The 21,238-nt window shown below is 33.9% G+C and overlaps 1 protein-coding gene across 2 annotated transcripts in view; it reads left to right on the top strand.

Annotated features, from left to right (window-relative positions):
• LOC106715480 (ABC transporter G family member 20) overlaps positions 1-16,671 on the top strand; it is a 35,475-nt gene extending 18,804 nt beyond the window's left edge. Inside the window, exons 2-16 of one of the 2 annotated variants that reach the window (XM_045683947.1) lie at positions 1,787-1,959; positions 2,837-2,996; positions 3,173-3,435; positions 9,934-10,024; positions 10,379-10,520; positions 10,873-10,979; positions 11,056-11,159; positions 12,731-12,852; positions 13,297-13,421; positions 13,959-14,133; positions 14,315-14,418; positions 14,679-14,761; positions 14,928-15,081; positions 15,290-15,488; positions 16,401-16,671. In XM_045683947.1, the coding sequence (XP_045539903.1) occupies positions 1,838-1,959; positions 2,837-2,996; positions 3,173-3,435; positions 9,934-10,024; positions 10,379-10,520; positions 10,873-10,979; positions 11,056-11,159; positions 12,731-12,852; positions 13,297-13,421; positions 13,959-14,133; positions 14,315-14,418; positions 14,679-14,761; positions 14,928-15,081; positions 15,290-15,488; positions 16,401-16,615 (2,166 nt within the window). In that variant the 5' untranslated portion in view covers positions 1,787-1,837 and the 3' untranslated portion in view covers positions 16,616-16,671. The remainder of the gene's footprint in view (positions 1-1,786; positions 1,960-2,836; positions 2,997-3,172; positions 3,436-9,933; positions 10,025-10,378; positions 10,521-10,872; positions 10,980-11,055; positions 11,160-12,730; positions 12,853-13,296; positions 13,422-13,958; positions 14,134-14,314; positions 14,419-14,678; positions 14,762-14,927; positions 15,082-15,289; positions 15,489-16,400) is intronic. The other variant, XM_045683946.1, reaches the window with a different exon arrangement.
• Positions 16,672-21,238: the final 4,567 nt, after the last annotated feature.

The raw sequence follows: 21,238 nt of genomic DNA, 5'->3' as shown, positions 1-21,238 counted from the left end.
AATATATAAAATTCTCGTGTCACAGTTTTCGTTGCCATACTCCTCCGAAACGGCTTGACCGATTCTCATGAAATTTTGTGAGCATATTCAGTAGGTCTGAGAATCGGCCAACATCTATTTTTCATACCGCTATTAAGTTTTTTTTAACTGCGCGCGGACGGAGTCGCGGGCGATAGCTAGTAGTAATATATAGTTATAATTTAAACATGACATTATCCGATTTTGTGTCGACAATAAGCTGCAACTGGAAAATCGCACAATCCGTACTCACACATGCGCATTCATTAAGCGGCAAAAGTGAACACATATATGTGTGTGTAGAGGAAAGAGTTTTGTGGGACAAGAGACAGGTTCTACTGTCTCCGGAGCTATATGACCCCCTTTCTGTTTCTTTATATCGTACAAAACATACAAAAATATGCAATTTTACAAGATATGTAGTTTTGACTCGTCAAAAAAACAAAAGAAATCATATTTTAGCTAAATACTTTAGTAGGATAAATATCTCAGTAGGCTAATGTTTTACGATCTTAACTATGTTATGCAAGTTTGTATATATCTAAGTTCTATTATGACCACCTGGAATCTAAACGACTGAACCAATTTTGACAAGTAAGGCGACATTCATTTTTTTATTCTTCGCTTGACTGCCATCGAATACAGTCAGTCAAAATTTGGTTTTATAATTAATAAAAAGTATCATAAATTATTTACTTATCTGTTCTCCTCTACTATTGTCTACTTTTCATCTCTTTTCTACACTAGGATGCGAACTTTGCGTCTAATTTGACAATCCCAATTTCTATGGTATTCCACTCGCCTGAGAAATGGTACGTAATTAGTAGGACTGGTCGAGATTACTAAACTACTAGTCATTTAGGAGAATGGGGTGTCATAGATAATTTGTTATAGCGGTACGGTACGGTAGATAATTGTATGTAAAATCTTACTTCTTACTAATATTATAAATGCGAATTTTTAGATGTATGGATGTTTGTTTGTAGGTATCTCCGGACCGGCTCAACGGTTCTTGATGAAAATTGTAGAACATAGTCTGTAAGAACACACAGGCTATTTATTATGTTTTTTTTAATTCCGCACGGACGGAGTCGCGGGCGACAGCTAGTATAAAAAAACGAAAATTCCGCTACTTTTCTAGCTTTAAATTAGAAATCTAGTCACGGCGAATGTAAAATAAACAATATGTAATTAAATCGCAGTTTACAAGTCACTTCCTATTGTTAACATGTAATTAAAAATAATGTAGTCTCGTAGTTTGAAAGTAAAAAAGACAATAAGTCAAGGTTATATTTTAAGTAACACTTGTGCAAAAAAATTGTTTATCTGTTTTTTTTTTCGAAGTGATTATATCTTTTTATCCGAATTAATAATGATTTATTAAGCCAACAAATATTTTCCTTCTAAGATGCAAGTAATTGACTACATCAAAACAAATCATAAAAGTCTTGTTTCATTCTTTGAATCCTCGTTTTATTTTTTGCATGGATTTGAAAGGTGACATTGAGAAGAGATCGAAATGATGAATGATAGATCGATCGGGAGAAAGAAAAGTGAGATAACACCACACAAGGTAGGATAACGACAGGGAAATGACGTTGAAGCAATTGTTAAATTGCTCATAACAAATTAAAACAAAACATTAAAATAAACTCTGATGTCATAATGCCCATCATAAATTATTTACTCGCCAAAACATACAATGGTCAATAAATTAATTTTAAACGGTTACCATTACCTATAAATTTAATGTCACTTTTGTCCACAGATTATACAAAAGATGCGTTCACATTAGTGAGGTAACGTAGAAAAATTCAAAATGGCGGCGCGTCCCGCCGCCGTGGTCGTGGAGCGCGCCTACAAGTATTATGGCAAGCAGGACAAGCCAGATTACAAGCCAGTACTCAATTACCTCGATATGACAGTCGAGAAAGGGATCATGTGAGTAAACAAATGACATTTTAGTTTAATTTTTGATATTTAAAAGAAAGTCGTGTTAGTTACACTATTTATAACTCAAGAACGGCTGAATCGATTTGAGTGAAAATTGGTAGGCAGGTAGCTTAGAACCAGGAAACGGACATAAGAAAATTTTTACTCCGTTTTCTATTTTTTATTCCGCGCGGACGGAGTCGCGGGTAAAAGCTAGTTTTTGATAAAACTAATATTACCAAGATCGTTGAAATAACCATCAGCTGTAAATATCAATAATAATAGTTTTTCTGATTTCATTACTTCTTCTTTTCTTCTATTTTATTATATCTGCTGTCTAGCGAGCGAGCTTTGACTTTTAAATGTTATTTATTCCTACCCTCTTTAATTATGTCGTGGCTTACAAAGGATAGTAAAGCGTCAATAGCCTAATGATTTAGGGTTCGAATTTCTGATCACGTGGTCGAAAGTTCGTATCCCTGCATTCGAATATTGTCAAGAAAAATATTTTAATATGTGACATAAAAATATATATCTAAGTTCTTTACTTAACAGCCTCTGGGTAAGGTATAATTCAACTCTACCCTCATCTAGATTCATTAACTTTACAAGTAGTCAGAGCATAAATGTAGTCGTAAAAATATCTCTTGATTGCTAAAACATCAAAATTGTTAAATTCCCCTAAAATGGTGAGGAAAATGATGTTCGTTTATAAAATATTACGTTTTTAATTGGTTGTTTGACCTTAATTCACATTTATTTAAAATTTTAAAATATCCACACGAATTAATTATTCTCGATTCGAGATTTCTCCCTTATCCAAGTTCTTAATTCAATTGAAATCATAATCCACTTTTGACGAATATTATTCTATTGTTTGTTGCAGTTACGGACTTCTGGGTGCCTCAGGTTGCGGAAAGACAACGCTCCTCTCCTGCATAGTGGGTAGACGATCATTAGACGGGGGAGATGTCTGGGTGTTGGGGGGGAAACCTGGGGAAAAGGGGAGCGGGGTACCTGGACCTAGAGTTGGATATATGCCACAGGTAATTAGTTATTAATCTACAGTACAAAAACACATTATAATATACTTATTTTCAAAGAGAAGGGAAGGGAAGGGAATGTATTCGTACAGTGGTACCTCATGGTACCATAAATTTTTACTACTTTTGATCCATTATTAAATATTGGTTTTTTATCTAATAAATACTTCTTTTCACAGGACATAGCATTGGTCGCAGAGTTTTCAGTCCGAGACGCGGTCTTCTACTTTGGTCGTATCTACGGTATGTCAATGAAGAAGTTAGTAGAACGCTTCGACTTCCTAACTAATCTCCTGGACTTGCCCAGCGGTGGACGACTGATCAAGTCGCTGTCTGGAGGTCAGCAAAGAAGAGTATCTCTGGCAGCTGCATTGGTTCATGAACCAGAATTGTTAATCCTGGACGAGCCAACAGTCGGTCTGGATCCTGTTCTACGAGAAAGGTTAGTGAGCAGACAAAGTGCGGAAGCCAAATTTATGTTCAATTCCCCTTCCAACCTCATTCATATAAGGAAAAGTTGGGAAGAGGAATTGGATTAGGTGGAGTAGGGGAAATACTCTCTTTCTGTTGATCTCTTCCTTTGGCCATTTAAGGTAGCCAACGTATTCGCAACTCGTTAAAAATATATGTGTGCAACGTTAGCTTTTTTTGCGAAGTGTGAAAAAACGTGGTTTTTTGCTTTGACCAATTATTATTTATTTATTTATTGTTAACTCCACTTATGTTATGTACAATTATAATCCTATTTTACTTTGGGTTCTCTAGAGTAGGCTCATTTATAATATTTTTTTTACATAGTACGAATACTTCTTACACGTTGTAGCTCTAATAACTGTGGACTTGAGACAATCTATATCTATATATATAAAATAAAGTTGTGTTAGTTACACCATTTATAACTCAAGAACGGCTGAATCGATTTGACTGAAAATTGGTGGGCAGGTAGCTTAGGACCAGGAAAAGGACATAGGATAATTTTTACCCCGTTTTCTATTTTTTATTCCGTGCGGACGGAGTCGCGGGTAAAAGCTAGTCTATATATATAAAAGAAAGTCGTGTTAGTTACACTATTTATAACTCAAGAACGGCTGAATCTATTTGACTGAAATTTGGTGGGCAGGTAGCTTAGAACCAGGAAAAGGACATAGGATAATTTTTACCCCGTTTTCTATTTTTTATTCCGCGCGGACGGAGTCGCGTGCGACAGCTAGTTATCTCTTTAGTAGTTTTAAACATTTACACGTATATAAATAAACTTTTTTAAATATTGCCAAATTAAAAATATACAAAAGGTAAAATAAGTCACGTTACGCGAGAAAAATATATAATTATTTTTGATAAAAACATACACGCAAAAAATTGTATACAATTTGTCTTATATCAATGGAAACAAGTTATTCATGTGTTGGTTATCTTTAAAAATAATTACAACACGAATTCATAAAAAAATATATCAATAATCCTAACTGTATTCACGTTTTGATAATTATTATAAAAATTAACGATTTTATAATCTGTTTATAGGTAATAATAATAAAAATAATAATAAATTTTATTTATTTCAAAACACAATCACTACAAACAAATTTTAGGTTGAGGCACCCTTTTAAGTAAGTACATACTTGTGTCAGGATGCCCCGTTCTTCCATAACATATGAAATTTTATACATTTTTATTCTGTTACAATTACAATAGGTATGATTAGTTTTTTTACGAAGGTACACAAAGTAACGTAAATCGTCGACACTAATATTATATGGCTGCGTCGTGTCAATCGCGTTGCGTGAGCTACGTATACAACTTCGAATCGTCGACGCGCGTCGTTTATTCGGTCAGTACGGGCATAGAGACTACAGCAACTGTATAGCTTTGCCTCACCAGAAAATCTCTGTGACTTTTCTCACCTTGTTACGAGCGACTGTCTTTGGGGATGACAGATAAACTAAAATGGCCGGTTTTCGAAGATCTACGTTGCCTTGTGTATTGTCTTAGTAAATAATTTTATTCATCCGTAACAAATTTTCGCGGCAATGAAATTTGGCATAGATTTGAACATAGTCTCAAATAACTCATAGTATTATCCTTACTGATTTTTTTAATTCCGCATGGATGGAGGCGCGGGAAAAAACTAGTTTCAAAGAAAATAATGAACTTACGGCGTCACGCTCATCAAATAGAACGTTCATTAAAAAAAAACATAAAAAAAATCTTCTTTTACATTAAAAAGATCTGTTTTAATCCGAATGTACGTTAATTAATCGTAATTAACATAATATATTAGGTCCTTACATATGAAATTGGCGTTTTTCGTACTGGCCACTTTAATCACGAATTTCTCCTCTTTGGTAAGGAATTCCAAATTCAAATTTGTACAGCTATAGACTCATGTATTTGTGGTTCGATGACCGTCATTCGTTTGTTTTTTTTCTTCTGTTTTTTTCTGTTTGCGTCACTCATTTTACAAAATGGAAAACTAAAAATATCGCATTATTTACGAGTACGAGTTCCGCCGTGGCACTAGTGCTGCGGAAACGACTCGAAGGGTGAATGATGTGTATGGCGGTCGTGTTGCAAAAGAAAACACAGTTCGTTTTTGGTTCCAACGTTTTCGTTCTGGAAATTTCGATCTGCAGAACAAGCACCGTGGACGGCCTGAGACTCAAGTTGATAATGAAGAGTTGAAGGCTATTGTGGAAGCGGATCCATCGCAAACCACATCCGAGTTAGCTGCAGGCTGCGATGTTAGTGATAAAACTGTTTTAATTCACTTGAAGCAAATTGGGAAGATTAAAAAGCTTGAAAGGTGGGTACCTCACGAATTGACTGAAGCAAACCGGCAAACGCGCGTCGACTGTTGCGTTACATTACTAAACCGGCACAATAATGAAGGTATTTTAAACCGAATCATTACCTGTGATGAAAATGGGTTCTTTACGATAATCGGAAGCGCTCAGCGCAATGGTTGGATCCTGGCCAGCCAGCCAAATCCTGCCCCAAGCGAAAATTAACCCCAAAAAAGTTACTTGTAAGCGTTTGGTGGACTAGTGCCGGTATTGTTCATTACATTTTTCTCAAATCTGGCCAGACTATTACGGCTGATGTCTATTGTCAGCAATTGCAAACCATGATGGAAAAGCTAGCGGCTAAACAACCTAGGCTGGTCAATCGCTCCACGCCACTGCTGCTTCACGACAACGCTAGACCACACACTGCGCAACAGACGGCTACTAAATTAGAAGAGCTTCAATTGGAAAGTCTAAGACATCCTCCGTACTCCCCGGACCTTGCTCCAACAGATTACCATTTTTTTCGAAATTTGGATAACTTCTTGCAAGGGAAAAAATTCAACTCCGATGGGGCAGTCCAAATCGCCTTCAAAGATTTTATTGATTCCCGTCCGACTGGTTTTTTTAGTAAAGGGATCAATGAACTACCTATGAGATGTCAAAAGTGCATAGAAAATAATGGTTCATACTTTGATTAATTAAATATATTATATTAAAAAATATTCGACTTTTTGTTCCTCCCATACAAAACGCCAATTTCATATGTAAGGACCTAATATATATATTATTTATGAAATATTTTTTACAACACCATATCTACATAAATACATGGTCATAATGATTCGTATTATGTACAAATATTTTTTTTATTACTTGAGAAATAGTTAAAGATTTTTGCAAAATAAAAAAAATATCCATACTATTTTCCTCTTACATGTCTTGAAATTATAACATTTAATTTTTCTGTGTCAAGGATTCGACTTCTGACAATATTTAAAGATCAATTTTAAAGTGAACCTTCATCGATTTGCAGAACATTAAGAGGGACAACACACTTGACCCTATAAAGGAGTAAAGCAAACGAATGGTACAAATATTTCACAAGTTGGCCAAACAAAAACAACCTTTGCAGAGACCAAAATTTACACAGATAATTATAATATGTCAAGCAGACTGGTACAACATTACCGGCCAGTATCAACTGCCGAAAACATAATGTCATCTTAGTTTTTTCAAGGAGACTGAAAAGGGTGACGATAAGCAGTTTAACAAGTAATTCAACTGTAGAAACACACGGTTATGGTACATCTGTAGTGAAGTTTTGTGTAACAACACTATTCAACACCGTAACATTGACGATCTCAAACTTTTTAATTAATCTTATTATTTGATTTCATATACATATTGTTCAGTAACTTGGAAATGTTGATCTACAAAACGTAACTACAGTGTGAATGCACCTTTAGAAAAAAAATGTTTTTATTAATGGAGGTCATTTCGACAATTTACCATCAAAGAGTTCAGAAAAGAAATCTTTTTTTGAAATTTTAAACGTTACCAACACTGAGTAATATTAAATATCAAAAAGGTCAAGTTCCAAATGAACCCTAGGCACTGATCCTGATAAATGGATAAACAATTGCTTTGAAATGACAGTTTTTGATTCGTTCCAATTTAAACGTGCCTATTGATGTTACGTGACAGTTCTCGATAACTAGAATCCAAACCACCGCAACAAACCGCTTCCATCAGCACCAAAATAGCGAAAATCAAATAGGCACAAAATATTACGTCTCATAGCCAGTCTATTAATCAGTGACTCTAGAGCTCATTTGTTTCTTTCTATATTTCAGGAGTCACAGTTATAAAGATGACCTTGTCTTCGTCCTTAAAAGCATTTGTTTATAGTACAACTGTATCGGACCAGATGGTCATTATAAAGTGTTTAAAAAAAAACGTAGTAGTTCGCTTGAAACATTAATGCCATTGCCACACCGGCCAGCAATGATCGTCTTGCAATGCGTTGAGAAACGCAATACGTTTTATATCTTTTTGTTATTCATGACCGCACGTCTAACCGATCTTTGCTTAACTAAACTTCGATGCAAGTTTCAAAACAATTATTAGGGCAGTTTTGTTATTTTATTTACTTTTATACAGTCTGTGTGTCTAAATTTTGTTCTGCTGCTTTTGTTACGAAATGGCTACTCGTATATTTTCAATTAATATATTTGCAATCATGCAATTAAATTTAGATTTTAGAGGCTAGTGTTGAAAATAAATATCTCATTTTATTAGTACGCTCCATTTGAAATGATCAACCATTTTAACAAATGATTTTTTTCGTGTTATAAATCTACTAAATGTGCCCGCGACTTTGTCCACGTGGAATAGTGTCTTTGGGTAGCATTATTTCATGTAATGTTACATCTGAATAACTAATATTTTGTCTCGTTTTGCAAACATATTTCACATAAAACTTAACATATTTCTAAAAATCTTTCTTACCCTAATCCCCATTGTTATTTTACACCGTTGACAATTAAATTACAAACTTTGAATGTCATTTTTTTACATCGACAGTCTAAAAATAGTCCCTGTTTGCCTTGTAGTGTAGGCTCTAGGGCTCTCTCAGAAGCCTCGGCTCAGGCTTTTACTTCGAAAGACTATCTGTGAACCAAATTTCATTTAAATCGTTTCGGTAGTTACGGTGTGAAGCGAGACAGATAGATAGACAAGGATTACTTTCGCATTTATAATATTGAAAGTAAGGAATTAAGGATGGTCACTTTATTTTATTAAAGTGTTCGTTTGCTTGTTTGCTATCTTCACTGTCTGCCTGTCCTAACCTTACTCATGAGGGTCGGCGCATAATTTTTTGTTCTCCAGATCTATCTATCTTCCAGTTCCAGTCTATCATATCAGTCGTCATTCCGTTCTTAATCACCGCCAATTTTACGCAATTCTTTTTTCCTACCTTCTGCTAATAGCTTTAATATTTCAGTTAGGTTATTTCTCGTGTATATAAAGTTTTTTTTGTTACACTATAGTTATTAAGCTACTAACTACCTAAGTATCTATACAATGTCTAGGCTGAAATTGCAGCATCACAGAATCGCATGTCGCAACTGTGTTATTATTGAAGTCAAAATGGCGACCGTCACGCGATGTCGGAAGGAAATAATTTATGTTTTACAACTTATTGTCATTCTTAATACTTTATCTATTGTTTACTTCAGCTTCATGTTGAGAAACAATCGCGCTTTGTAATTTTTTTTTTAATATCACAACATATTAATCATATTAATCATATTAATCGCCTTCGACTACGTCAACGCTGAATTTAAAAAGGCCTATAAAATGCTCTCGCGCATCAGCTTCCTTCCCGTCAAAGTCCGGTCAAAATCGGTCCAGTCGTTATGGAGATTACCGGGAACAAACCAAACCTAACCTTATGACATACAGCCAGACAGACAGACAGACAATAATTTAAAATATTAGTTTTCCATATCAGCAACGCATAAACGTTTTTTCAAAAATATAGAAACTCCAATTTTATTATTAAGACGCAAACTTTTTTCAACAACTTTAATGTTTATAATATTCAAATGAGAAATACAAATTAACAATCACAAAAAAATTAAAAACCATTACTTGTCTGATTATTTTTTTTATTATTATGACTATGAGAGCGTTGGTGGCTCATGGGTTAAACACATGACTTGCAATCAAAGGTTTTGAGTTCGAATTCCGTCATATACCAATGTGTTTTTCGATTTATGATTTACATACGTACATTTATTCTATAGCGATTCGAGAAATTCAAAGATATGTGTGAAGTCAACCAACCCGCACAGGGCCAGCGTTGTTGACTCCGGCCTAGCCATCCCTAACTTAGGGCAGGCTCCGACGAATAGTGAACTGATGAAGAATCCTTATAATATTAAAAATGAGAAATACAAATTAACAATCACAAAAAATTTAGAAACCAATTTATTAATTTTAGAAACCAAGGATTATTTTTTTGGCAACCCTATCGCAATGTTTATGTAACAAAATAAAGCTTAATACTAGCTCCTTGTTACTCATTATATTTTAACTCTTTAAATAATGATGACAAAATTAAAAGGTTCTTACGTTGTATTATTTTTCAGGATCTGGGACTTCCTTGCCGAGCTGGCCAGGGGTGGCACCACAGTTATCATCACCACACATTACATAGACGAAACGAAACAAGCTCATAAAGTAAGAACCTTCAATACTGAATTATATTTACTACGTTTTGAGTTAATCTTTCTTCTTTTACACGTCACACATTAGTGCCGATACAACAGACTTCTTCCACTAGAGCAGAGAGCTAGTTTTGGTCGGCTGTGACCCACCTAGATCCTGCTACTTTTATGAACAATGTACAATGTCCACTGACGTGATTATGACTCCCCTGTTAACATAAGTCGCGAAATGTCTTAAAATTAACTTACAAAATTAATAATAACTGTAAATAAATAATAAGTTTGAAATTATATATTTCATTTAGTAAGGTTATGTTTATATCGGTTTTATTTTGTTCTGGAAAATACACTTTTTTTTAATTTTCAGATCGGTCTACTACGTGACGGGCAACTGTTAGCGGAGGACTCTCCAAGTGAGATCCTGCGTAAATACGACTGTGATACTTTAGAAGATGCCTTCCTCAAGATGGCGTTGCGACAGCACGAAGTTACCAATAGGAGACGATCGAGTGAGCTTACTGTCTTTTACAAACTAATGATTACTTAACAATCCAAGCTTATATAAAAATCAACCAAATCTAGAAAATCACGGTGACTTTACTCGCGATAATATTGACAAATGGATTGAGAGCTGCTGACATTGACAGACAGTCATAGATAACCTATTATAGATGGACTGTTGAGTGTGAGAGTTGAACTCTGAGGGAATTTATCTGAGCAAAAAACCTCCGGAAGCCTTTTTTGACTCACTTTTGTACTCTGGATTAGATATAGGTTATATATCTATGGTAACTGTTATATCGTCTTTTGACACGACTAAAGGCTGGTCCATAATGCGTCATAATTTCATTTATATTTCAGCTCTGACTTCATCACCTGATGTGATCCCTGAGAGCAGCATTGTAACTAATACCGACAGCCGCTACCAGTCGCGGGATGACTTCAATATCGTAACCAGCAGTACAGATGTAAGAATACTTGTCAATTACATCTCATTTAACGAACGTCTAAATTATACAAATGTACTACGTAACTATTTTGCAGATGCTCACTACCAAAGAAAAACCATCAAATTGTCCAAGCAAATCCAAAGCGAGGTACAGAGCTGTCTTTATTAAAAGCATTCAACAGTTCTCAAGGCATCCTGGGTAAGTAAATACAGATATTTATAGTTTTTTGACTACAAATTTAATTTTGAAACCACCTCTATTACACAATTTTGAAACCCCCTCTATTACACAATTTTGAAACCCCCTCTATTACACAATTTTGAAACCCCCTCTATTACACAATTTTGAAAAACCCTTTATTACACAATTTTGAAACCCCCTCTATTACACAATTTTGAAAAACCCTTTATTACACAATTTTGAAAAACCCTTTATTACACAATTTTGAAACCCCCTCTATTACAAAATTTAGAAACCAACTCTATTACGCAATTTTGAAACCCTAACTTTCGCACCTTATTCGGTAACATTTTTGATAATCTATATTATTTTTATTGAACCCTAGTTTCTATTATTATTATTATGACAATGTTATTAGAATTTGTATAAGATAAAAAGGTAAAACACAAAACTAATACTAAGTAAGCCTTCCTAAAATGTTTTAATGAATAAGGAATACATGACGCTGCCTTTATTTAGATAACCGCGCCATAACCATGTCACGTTTCCCGCCAAATTGGTAAGCGTTAGACGTGAACTGATTATTGTAACAATGACATTTATTAAATACTGGCTGTTGCCCGCAAATCCGTCCACGCGGAATGAAAAAAAAAACTTAATTAGTAGCCTATATATTCATTCAGACTGTGTTGCATCTACACCAAATTTCATTGAGATCCATCCATCCATCTTAACATTCGCATTTAAAATATTAGTATGATACTAGTTGAACCCGTTGTGGGTTGGAATGCCATGTAAAAACGTAAAAACGACTGTTGAAGTCCTAATAATGGCATATTGCAAGCAAAAAAGCAATTTTTTAAGGCACATGCCTACTGTAATGTTCATAGAACATTATATTAAAGTTTCATAAATATGTTTTTAGTAATTTAGGAACGCATAAATACACAAAATAATGATATTTGACTAAGCAAAAAATCAGAATTTGAATTTTATGACTTTGTTTATGTTTATTTTACATACAATTTTAATTATAATTATATAACTGTACATGAAATTAATTTTTGACTTTATTATTGAATTTAAACCTTTCTTGTCTTACTTTCTTATTATAAATGCGAAAGTTTAGATATATGGATTAGTGATAATTTGCATTCGTCACGTGCAATGCATTTCAAGTGCGCTTCAAAGAGTGAAAATTATATTTTGACATCTGTCAGAGTCAACTGTATACACATTTGTTTACTAATTAAAGTTATACAATAATTATAATTACACCCGTGACTTGGTTCTATTTTGGTGGATTAAAAATTTTAAATAACTTAAAACTCTTAAAGTAAAACAAAAATAATTGAAAAAACTAGATGGCGCTGTTTTCAGTACACAAATATATCTGAGGGACCTTGCACGAATATTTGCGATACGCGCCTTCGTAAGGTCATCGATAATATATGTCAAAATTTGAAGGAGATTTCTTAGTATACTACAAATTTGAATACAAATTTCGGTTACGAAACTATTCTCACGAATATTCGTGCTAAGACCTCTAGTTATTTACTAATCTGTATTATATTTTAAACATATTACAGGGGCTTAATATTCTCGGTGTTGTTCCCCATCATACAAGCCGTGGCCTTTTTCATGGCAGTTGGCAGCGATCCCCGCGACTTGCATGTCGCTGTCGTTAACGATGAAGCAGCTTCGTCACCATGTAAGTGTACTCTAGCTTCTTTTCAGACAAGCTGTGGCAGTGAGCAGAGCTGATTTTGAACTTTATCTCATTGACACAAGGTTTAATTTTACTTTGCACGTCTTTTCTTATAAAGTTCAAGAGCAAATGTAACAAGTGGTAATATATTCCGAATTTCGGTTTGCTTCGTGCTGCCCTTTCTATTTTTACGTTTGTTGAATGTCTTTAGCTCTTTAGGTTCAGTAAAAGTGTAACAGTAGGTTTCTACTGCCGAAATATTCGTAAGAAAGCGTTTTTTCTCTTAAGAACAGTCAATACGCTTTTAAGTGGATGTGTCGCCAGTAGAAATCCAGTTCCAATCTTCAGTTATAAAGTATAAAATGTAGTTATTACTTACTTTAAAATTATCTCTGTCATGTTTTTTTTGGTTTGATGGCTTACATAATACTTTTATAAATCTTTCAGACGGTTTAGATATTTGCAAAAATAGTAGTTTAGTGACTGTAATACGAAACGATGATGATACTTGTGACCAGTATATGCTGAGCTGTTGGTTCATAGAGGAGATGGAGAAACGAAGGCTCTTTCAGGTTTGTAAAAGACACCCTTAACATTTATTAATAAATAATTTCAAACAAAATAGTAATCGTAAACAAATCTAATAAACTATTTGTACTTATGTATGTTTGTTTCTTCCAGATAAAATATACTTCCATATTTAAAAAAAATCTTGTCTGACATGAGAAATCCGTTATACTCATAGTCCTGTTATGATTTCTTAAGAAGTTAAGGTTAATTTCCACATTCAGAGCTTGTTAAACGTAATTAAGTCTTTTAATGTTGGTTTAGTGTGAAATATTTTCACTAAAGGGCTGTTTGAGTAACCTTTTAATCTCTGAAAGCATCAGTAAATGTTACTAAAAATAGCTCTTAATATAGCTAGTTTTTTTAACGTCAATTATTAATACAACCTAACTAAGAATATAAAAATCTGTAGGAGCCAATCTCTTTTTAATTAAATCATTTTTTAATAAGCGCAAAATTAGTTCCATATTTTTCTGTTATTTTTCAATAAAGCTAGGGTTTTTTATATTTCTGATCTGGCTATAACTAGTTAAATCCACCAGGTACCATACAACAGCACTTCGCACGGTCAGAGCGCTCTATCTAGACGTCAGACGTACGCGGTGTTGCACTTCGCGCACAACTTCAGCAGTGCGCTCGGAGCGCGCGTGCGTGACGGCGACGTGCCCGACGATGTACTGCGGGACAGCATTGTTAGCGTCTGGCTCGACACTGCCGGTATAAATGTCTTCAAATATCTTGGGGGCTCAGAGTGAGTCGATGCTGTGGGAGGGCAATGCGCAGCGCGCCTCTACCTATATCTCCTTGCGCCGCCAAGATATTTGAAAAGAGTTCTATTTTCTAATAACGAAACAACAGTTTTAATGTAATCTAAATTTACTTTACTTATTTGTTCCAGATTATCAGATTTCTAACTTCATTAAGATGCAGCTGCACAAGGCGTACGAACAGTTCACGAGGCGCGCTATGGCCGCCTGCGGACTGAACGAGGACCTCGTACAGGTTAGTTATAAAAATACTAGCTTTTTAACAAGGAAGGCCGAAATTAAAATAGTTGGATAATGTCAAACGAGATCTTAAAAATAATGATGTCTAGGACTGGAGACAGACATGAAGACATTTATTGGACCAGACACAGGTCTATCCGCGGCTGTAGTTGCATCTGATGATCATGATGTTAATTAGCAATTTCCCGCGAAGTAGAGGTTGACTTTAACGTAGAAGAAACAACAGTGATTTTATTTTCATAATTATCTTTTTAGATTCCCGTTCACTTTGAAGAGCCAGTCTATGGATCTATGGAGGCCCAAATGGTTGGATTCATGGCACCCGGTATTATGATCACGTTAGTATTACTATATATATTCTTTATACCTATTTGATTGAATAATAATGTAAGTAGAGTCTTTGCATTTATTTGTTAACATATACACAGCCACTGCCTTCACTCTACCGCTCCGCTCGTTTCGTGAGCGTCTTCCCTCGCATTGAATGTGTTATTTTTGTTTCAGTATAATTTTCTTCCTGCCGGCCATAGTGACATCGACTCTGATGATCTCTGACCGGCTGGAGGGCGTGTGGGAGCGCAGCGCAGTGGCCGGCGTCCGCGCCAGGGAGATGCTCAACGTGCACTGCGCGCTGCAGTCCGTCGTTATACTCATGCAGGTATACGCTTTTTATATCTTACATTGATTTCTTAACGTCTAAAAATTCCAAGATTCCAGTAACATTGTAAAAATTATTTAATACCTTTAGCTTCCAGTTTCCAGTTATTTTTGTCAGTTGTATGCGACTTTAATATTTAACCTGTTCACTGCTTGTTGAAATCTAAAAGACTAATTTTGGACAAAGACTCAGCTCCGAAGGTTTCCAGACTTTAGAGATGATGGCACTGGCGTACTGGGGCTACAGCTTGCCTTCCCGCGGCTCGCTGCTGACCTGCGGCGCGCTGCTGTTCCTGCAGGGCCTCAGCGGGATGTGCTACGGCTTCCTTCTCTCCGTGCTCTGCTCCAGTTACACTGTCTCCTTCTTTGTGGCTACAGGCAGCTTCTATCCTATGATACTGCTGTGTGGTAAGTCAATGTCGGCTTTACACACGTCCCCACTCACCAGGCTTCAGTCAACCTTAGGCCCAGTGTGGTTAGGTTAGGTTTATCCATTGTCTAATTCAGTGATTCGTCCAGGTCAATCCTCTGGAATTCCATGATGTGTCAGCGGGGTTGTACATTGGCGGGAAATAAAGTTATGGGTTTAAAAATTGAAGAAGTAACAAGGGGTTGACTGAAACAAGTAAAATTTTAAAAGAAAATTTAGTCTTTCTGTATTTATCTCAACTCACCTTTTTGATATGTTCATTGCTACTGACTCGCCTGACTAGTCGATGGGTCTTATGTATAAGGGCCAAAGTAACAAATTGATATTTTTTGTGTTAAAAGCTACCTCTTCGTTTAGTTAACAACATGTACTAAACAAAATACACATTTACATGTGTAAATCTTAATCTTTTGGTAAAAGTAAAAATTCTATTTTCCTATATGGTTGTCAATTTGAGAGCCTCTCCTGAAAAGTTGTCAATTTGCAGCACTTATTCGTAGGAGTCATCGTAGTAGTAGATCATTTATATTTTATTCAACAAATCGGAACATGAAAGAACATATCGACGCTGGAAAGCATAAACACTGTAACCCTTGAAATCGCGAATATGTTTTTCACACGTTAATAATTTCAACCATTATCAAACGATAATGATTTTATTATAGGTTAGCACAAACTACACAACATTGCTAAATACCGCATGCTTGTAGACGTATCAGCTCACGAGTTATCATTTTTTGGCTCTCCTGTAAAGTTCATACTTTCGGGGTTACAGCGTTTACGCTTTCCAGCGTCGATATTAACGGAACCATCCACTGTCACGAATTCACTTTAATGTAAAAATTGTATTGGCATTTGTCGTATTAAATTATAAATTAAATTATTCCCAGGTATTCTCTGGCCTTTAGAAGGTATGTCGGCGGGGCTTAGAGCAGTCGCATTAGCTCTGCCTTTCACTGTACCTTCAAAGTCACTGAGAGACATCATGGAGAAAGGATCTTCAATCACAGATGCTACGGTCTACAATGGCTTCCTCATTACGATAGCGTGGATAGTCGTTACAATTAGCTTATGTTTCCTTAGACTTAAATATAAGAAAACGTAGTTTTATTTCTTATGAATACGCTCAATCGGGTAGCTTGTAAATAGCTTTTATATTTGGTAAGGATTTTTTGTATATTCATTTACACGATTTACTGTATAAAGTATGCAATGTTTTTAAGAACTTGTTCGAAATTTGATTCATTTTTTATCATAATTTAAAAAGAAACAAACATGACTTTGTTAATGACAATCTTATTATTATTACTATAGAAATGTCTTTTCAATTTAGGTTATTTAAATATGTTTTATACAAATGTATCTTTAAAATGTACTGTATTTTTACGCATTTATATTCATAGTACATTCCAATAGAAAAGTAACTAAAAAAAGGCAGCTATGCGGCTATAATTCGATTTTATATTTTGTTGTAATGTCCTTGAAATTGTAAATAAAGAAAAATTGGCTAACAGTGAGCCTGATGTTTTGTGCATCGCCCGTAAAATTTCGAGCGTAAAGTACACAAAAATCTCATACTGATTTTGACTAGATAATATGTGTTTGGCCCACTGATGAAAATTGGTTATCGTTAATTTTTTAAAATTCTCCCTTAAAACGCTTGCCGTTTTGGAGTTGGCATAAACTAATATTCTTTAACACTTGTAAAATATCTTTTGCGTTTAATTTTTATTGTGATTAACTTGAGTTACCATTATTTTTTTAAATTAATTTCTTTAGTACGATTTCGTGTAGTACTTTTATATAAGCAAATATTATCCGAAAATACTTAAAACATGTAAGTTTCCACGGTCGAAATAATTTCAGAAAATACATATTTTCACCTATCTAGAAAAAAAAGCGTCGAGTTGTTTTATTGCCATAGAAACCCTGGTTAAAAAACTCTTCAATACACACCAACATTTTTACATTATAATTGTACTAAGGATTTTAATAGAATCTAGAAACTATTGTATAACCTAAACGTAATATGGGCATCTGAGATGCAAGTGATTTTTGGGTATTTATAAAATTATAATTTTTTATAAATCATTTTTTTGTTTTATTTTCAATCAATTCCGTTGTATTAAATCCGCAAATAAAACAAGTATTTCAGATATAAAAATTTATATTGTAGGAAATATTTTGGATTCAACAACAACTTTTCCTTTCCTTGCGAACCAGCGCGCCCTCTACCCGCAATGGCACATACAAAAGTCATACAGATTATAAATATATATATTACAAATGGAAATTAAAAACTAACAAAGAAATTGAACAAATACGTTAAGTACAAGTTTACATAACAATTAAAAAAAAAACAATTAGCATAAAAAATAAGGAATTTTGCTTTTATGAATCCAAGAGATATGGAAATTTAAACCTTAACACAAGGCATTAAGATTGTAAATGTATTGACAACGGTTAACATTCTTTATCAAAAAGTCTTTCTCGTAATTTGTCAATATGCATGCAAATAGTTCAACTCATTTTGTGTGGCATTAAAAAGATCTAAAAGTGCCATGATAAAGAATTCCAGGCGCTGTATGACACCACACGTCAAAATGTGTTAAACTTAAAAAAAAAAGGGTGAGGGCGCACCGGCTTTCGTCTCCACAATTCGTTGTCATCCCACTCGAGGTTTCCCAGCGACAATATCACATTGAAGCCAAACTCCTCGACGTAGGTAAAGAAAAAAAAACTGCATTATTTTTTTTTTTTTATTTGCCGCGTTCAGTTTTCGCCTATCTAAAACCTAAACTTAAATAAGAATCTCTCACCAACCACACAACAACCGTCTAACACACAGAGCTCTCATCTCACTCACATCTGGGGTCTTAGTCAATTCCAAAAAAAAAAAAAAAATAACTTCTCAATATTTGCTTCCGAAGCAATTCGTAACTTAGCTTGCGAAGGCATTATTTTTTTTCTCGATATTTATCACACATTTATCACTAAGATTTCTATCGGCCAATAGCATCTTAACTAGCGGGGAATTGACTGGGCCCCTTACAAAGTATGGAAAAAAAAATAATTAAAAAAAAAACTAAAACTCAACACATCCTATACAAAAGATTGTTAACATCAAAAATGTCACCGAGATTTTTTTTTTAATACGACTCAGCGCTATTGTAATTATGGAAAATTGATTTAACCTTTTACATAAATTGTTTCAAATATGGACGTACCGCCTTTATTTAGGCACAACTACATAATGTTTATACAAAATTCAACAAAAGGCTACTAAAAAAAAAAAAAAAACTTCCTCACAATATCCGCAAACATAATTTTACATAAGCTTTACACAAAGTACAAATATATGTGTATATATAACTGTACAATAACTAGTGTTTCCCGTTGGGCCGTACGATTTACCGATTAATCGGCTGAAGAGCATTTTTTTCCCGTTGGACCGATTAAATTCATACAATCAATCGGACCAATGGGAATATTTTTCAGTTTCTATAGACTCAATCGGCCCAAAGGTAAGCCGAACAGTCCAACGGGAAACACCAACAGTAACATATGTGTTGTGACAAAATATTCTATATTTATATTTGTTGAGGCCTCTCCACTCCTTCACTATATTTACAAATTATTTATCATTATTTTTTTTTAAAAGAGAAGCGTTAATAAAAAAAAACTTAATCACAAATGAACGAATTTAATTACGTCGCAATAAGTATTATATGCCCGATGAATCCCATTTGATATTACGAATGAAAAATCGATATTTATAAGAACGAATCGATATTGTGAACAAAAATCGATATTACAATGTATAGAGCAGTGTTTCCCAAGTGGGGGGGACATTTGGATTTAGAAGGGGGGGCAATTCGGAAATTTAAAAACTTAAGGCTTACATCCTTACAATGATAGCCAGTGCTAAAAAGTACATAAAAACAGAGAGATGAGACAAAAATCTGTTGCATAAACTATTTATATGTGTTTCCGTGTTTAAACATTTTATATGAAACTAGTTGGCGCCCGCGACTCCGTCCGCGCGGAATAAAAAAAATAGATAACGGGGTAAAAATTATCCTATGTCCGTTTCCTGGTTCTAAGCTACCTGCCCACCAATTTTCAGTCAAATCGATTCAGCCGTTCTTGAGTTATAAATAGTGTAACTAACACGACTTTCTTTTATATATATGGATTGATCTAGTCAGCCAAAAGTTTCCAGTCCAGAGAAATTTATGTTTAAACAAAATTTATAAGGGGGCAATAATCATGTTCATCCTAAAAAAATGGGACATGGATCCAATAAGTTTGAGAAACACTGGTCTAGATCATCACAACATCGATACTGTCCAATGAAATAATGCTTTTATGAAAGAACAATCTGACATTTCATTGAGTTTAATTCAATTATTTACATTTTATATTATTTTATTAATATGAAATTTTAAAACTGATAGAAAAATCCGATTATAATTGATCTAAAATCGATTTTTATCTATTAATAAACATTTAACAAAGATATTTTTGATCGACAATTAATGTTGCCATATTTTTAATACTCCTGTGTTGGAAAAAAATTACTAAAAATTATAGGCAAAAAGTTCATATGACATTTTCGCTTATTCAGCATCAATGTACATTCAAACTACGTCCCTCCTGTGAGTTTCCATTGTTGTGAAACTTCTCTTGATACAAGTTTAACAACAGTGTAAACTCTTACAGTTAATCCATTAAACTTCGGATATGAAATAGTAAAGCTTAAACCATAAATGTTAAAAAAAAAATGAAATAACTAACAACTAAACTATTTGTAATTGCGCTGCGTATTTCAGTGGTTTTAAATCTAACTTAAAGTTTTGTTGGAAAAATTAAATTAAAAAAAATAATAATTTCTTTGTTTACTTTGTCTTTGTTTTTATTTATTTTTTAATAACTGACAAAATAAAAATGTAATAAATCTGGGTAAATTAAATTGAATATTTTTTTTTCATTCCTAAACAAAAAACTTATTAAAGGGTTTCTTTTTTTGGACCCCCAAAATGTATCAAATATGTATTAAAATAAAAAAAAAATCATGATTAGATATTATAATAAATGTACGTATTTTTTCAACAAATGTTTGAGATCAACAAATTAATTTTCTTTACATAATATTATACTCCAGTGGTTCTCAAACTTTACGGTTGCGGAACCATTTTGAAAAAGTATTTGACACATTAGATTCTAGGTTTGATTAATCTAGGACAGGAATTCCCAACCATTTCTTAATCAGGGACCAATTTTCTTCTGAACAAAGACTACTGTATAAAAAGTGAGTCTTTAAAAATCGTTTTTAATAACTTTTGTCCATATTGATAGGAATAATTTCTCACTTTTTTATTAGACCTATTGATAAAGTTAAAATCATTCGCGGATTATATTTTGTCTAGACCTAGACAAAATACGGATTTATTTAAACTCTTTTTAGATACATATTTACTAATATTTTTATATTTACTATATTTTTATATGCAGGTGTGTTTAACAAAAAATATATAACACATCAAAAACTGATTTTACATTTGTGCGTACGATATGTTACGTTCACAATTACATCCATACATATAATATGAACAACTCAAAAAAAAAAAAAAAAACACCAGAAATTTAAAAAAAAAAACAAAGTGTAAATCTCAATTAAAAAAAACCAGCTAAATTTAAAAACCACTGAACACATCGAGCAAGACGT

This window comes from Papilio machaon, chromosome 24, assembly GCF_912999745.1.
Source record: "Papilio machaon chromosome 24, ilPapMach1.1, whole genome shotgun sequence".
Lineage (NCBI taxonomy): Eukaryota > Metazoa > Arthropoda > Insecta > Lepidoptera > Papilionidae > Papilio > Papilio machaon.
The sequence above is the reverse complement of the archived record's forward strand: the minus strand, read 5'-3'. Positions and strand labels throughout refer to the sequence as shown.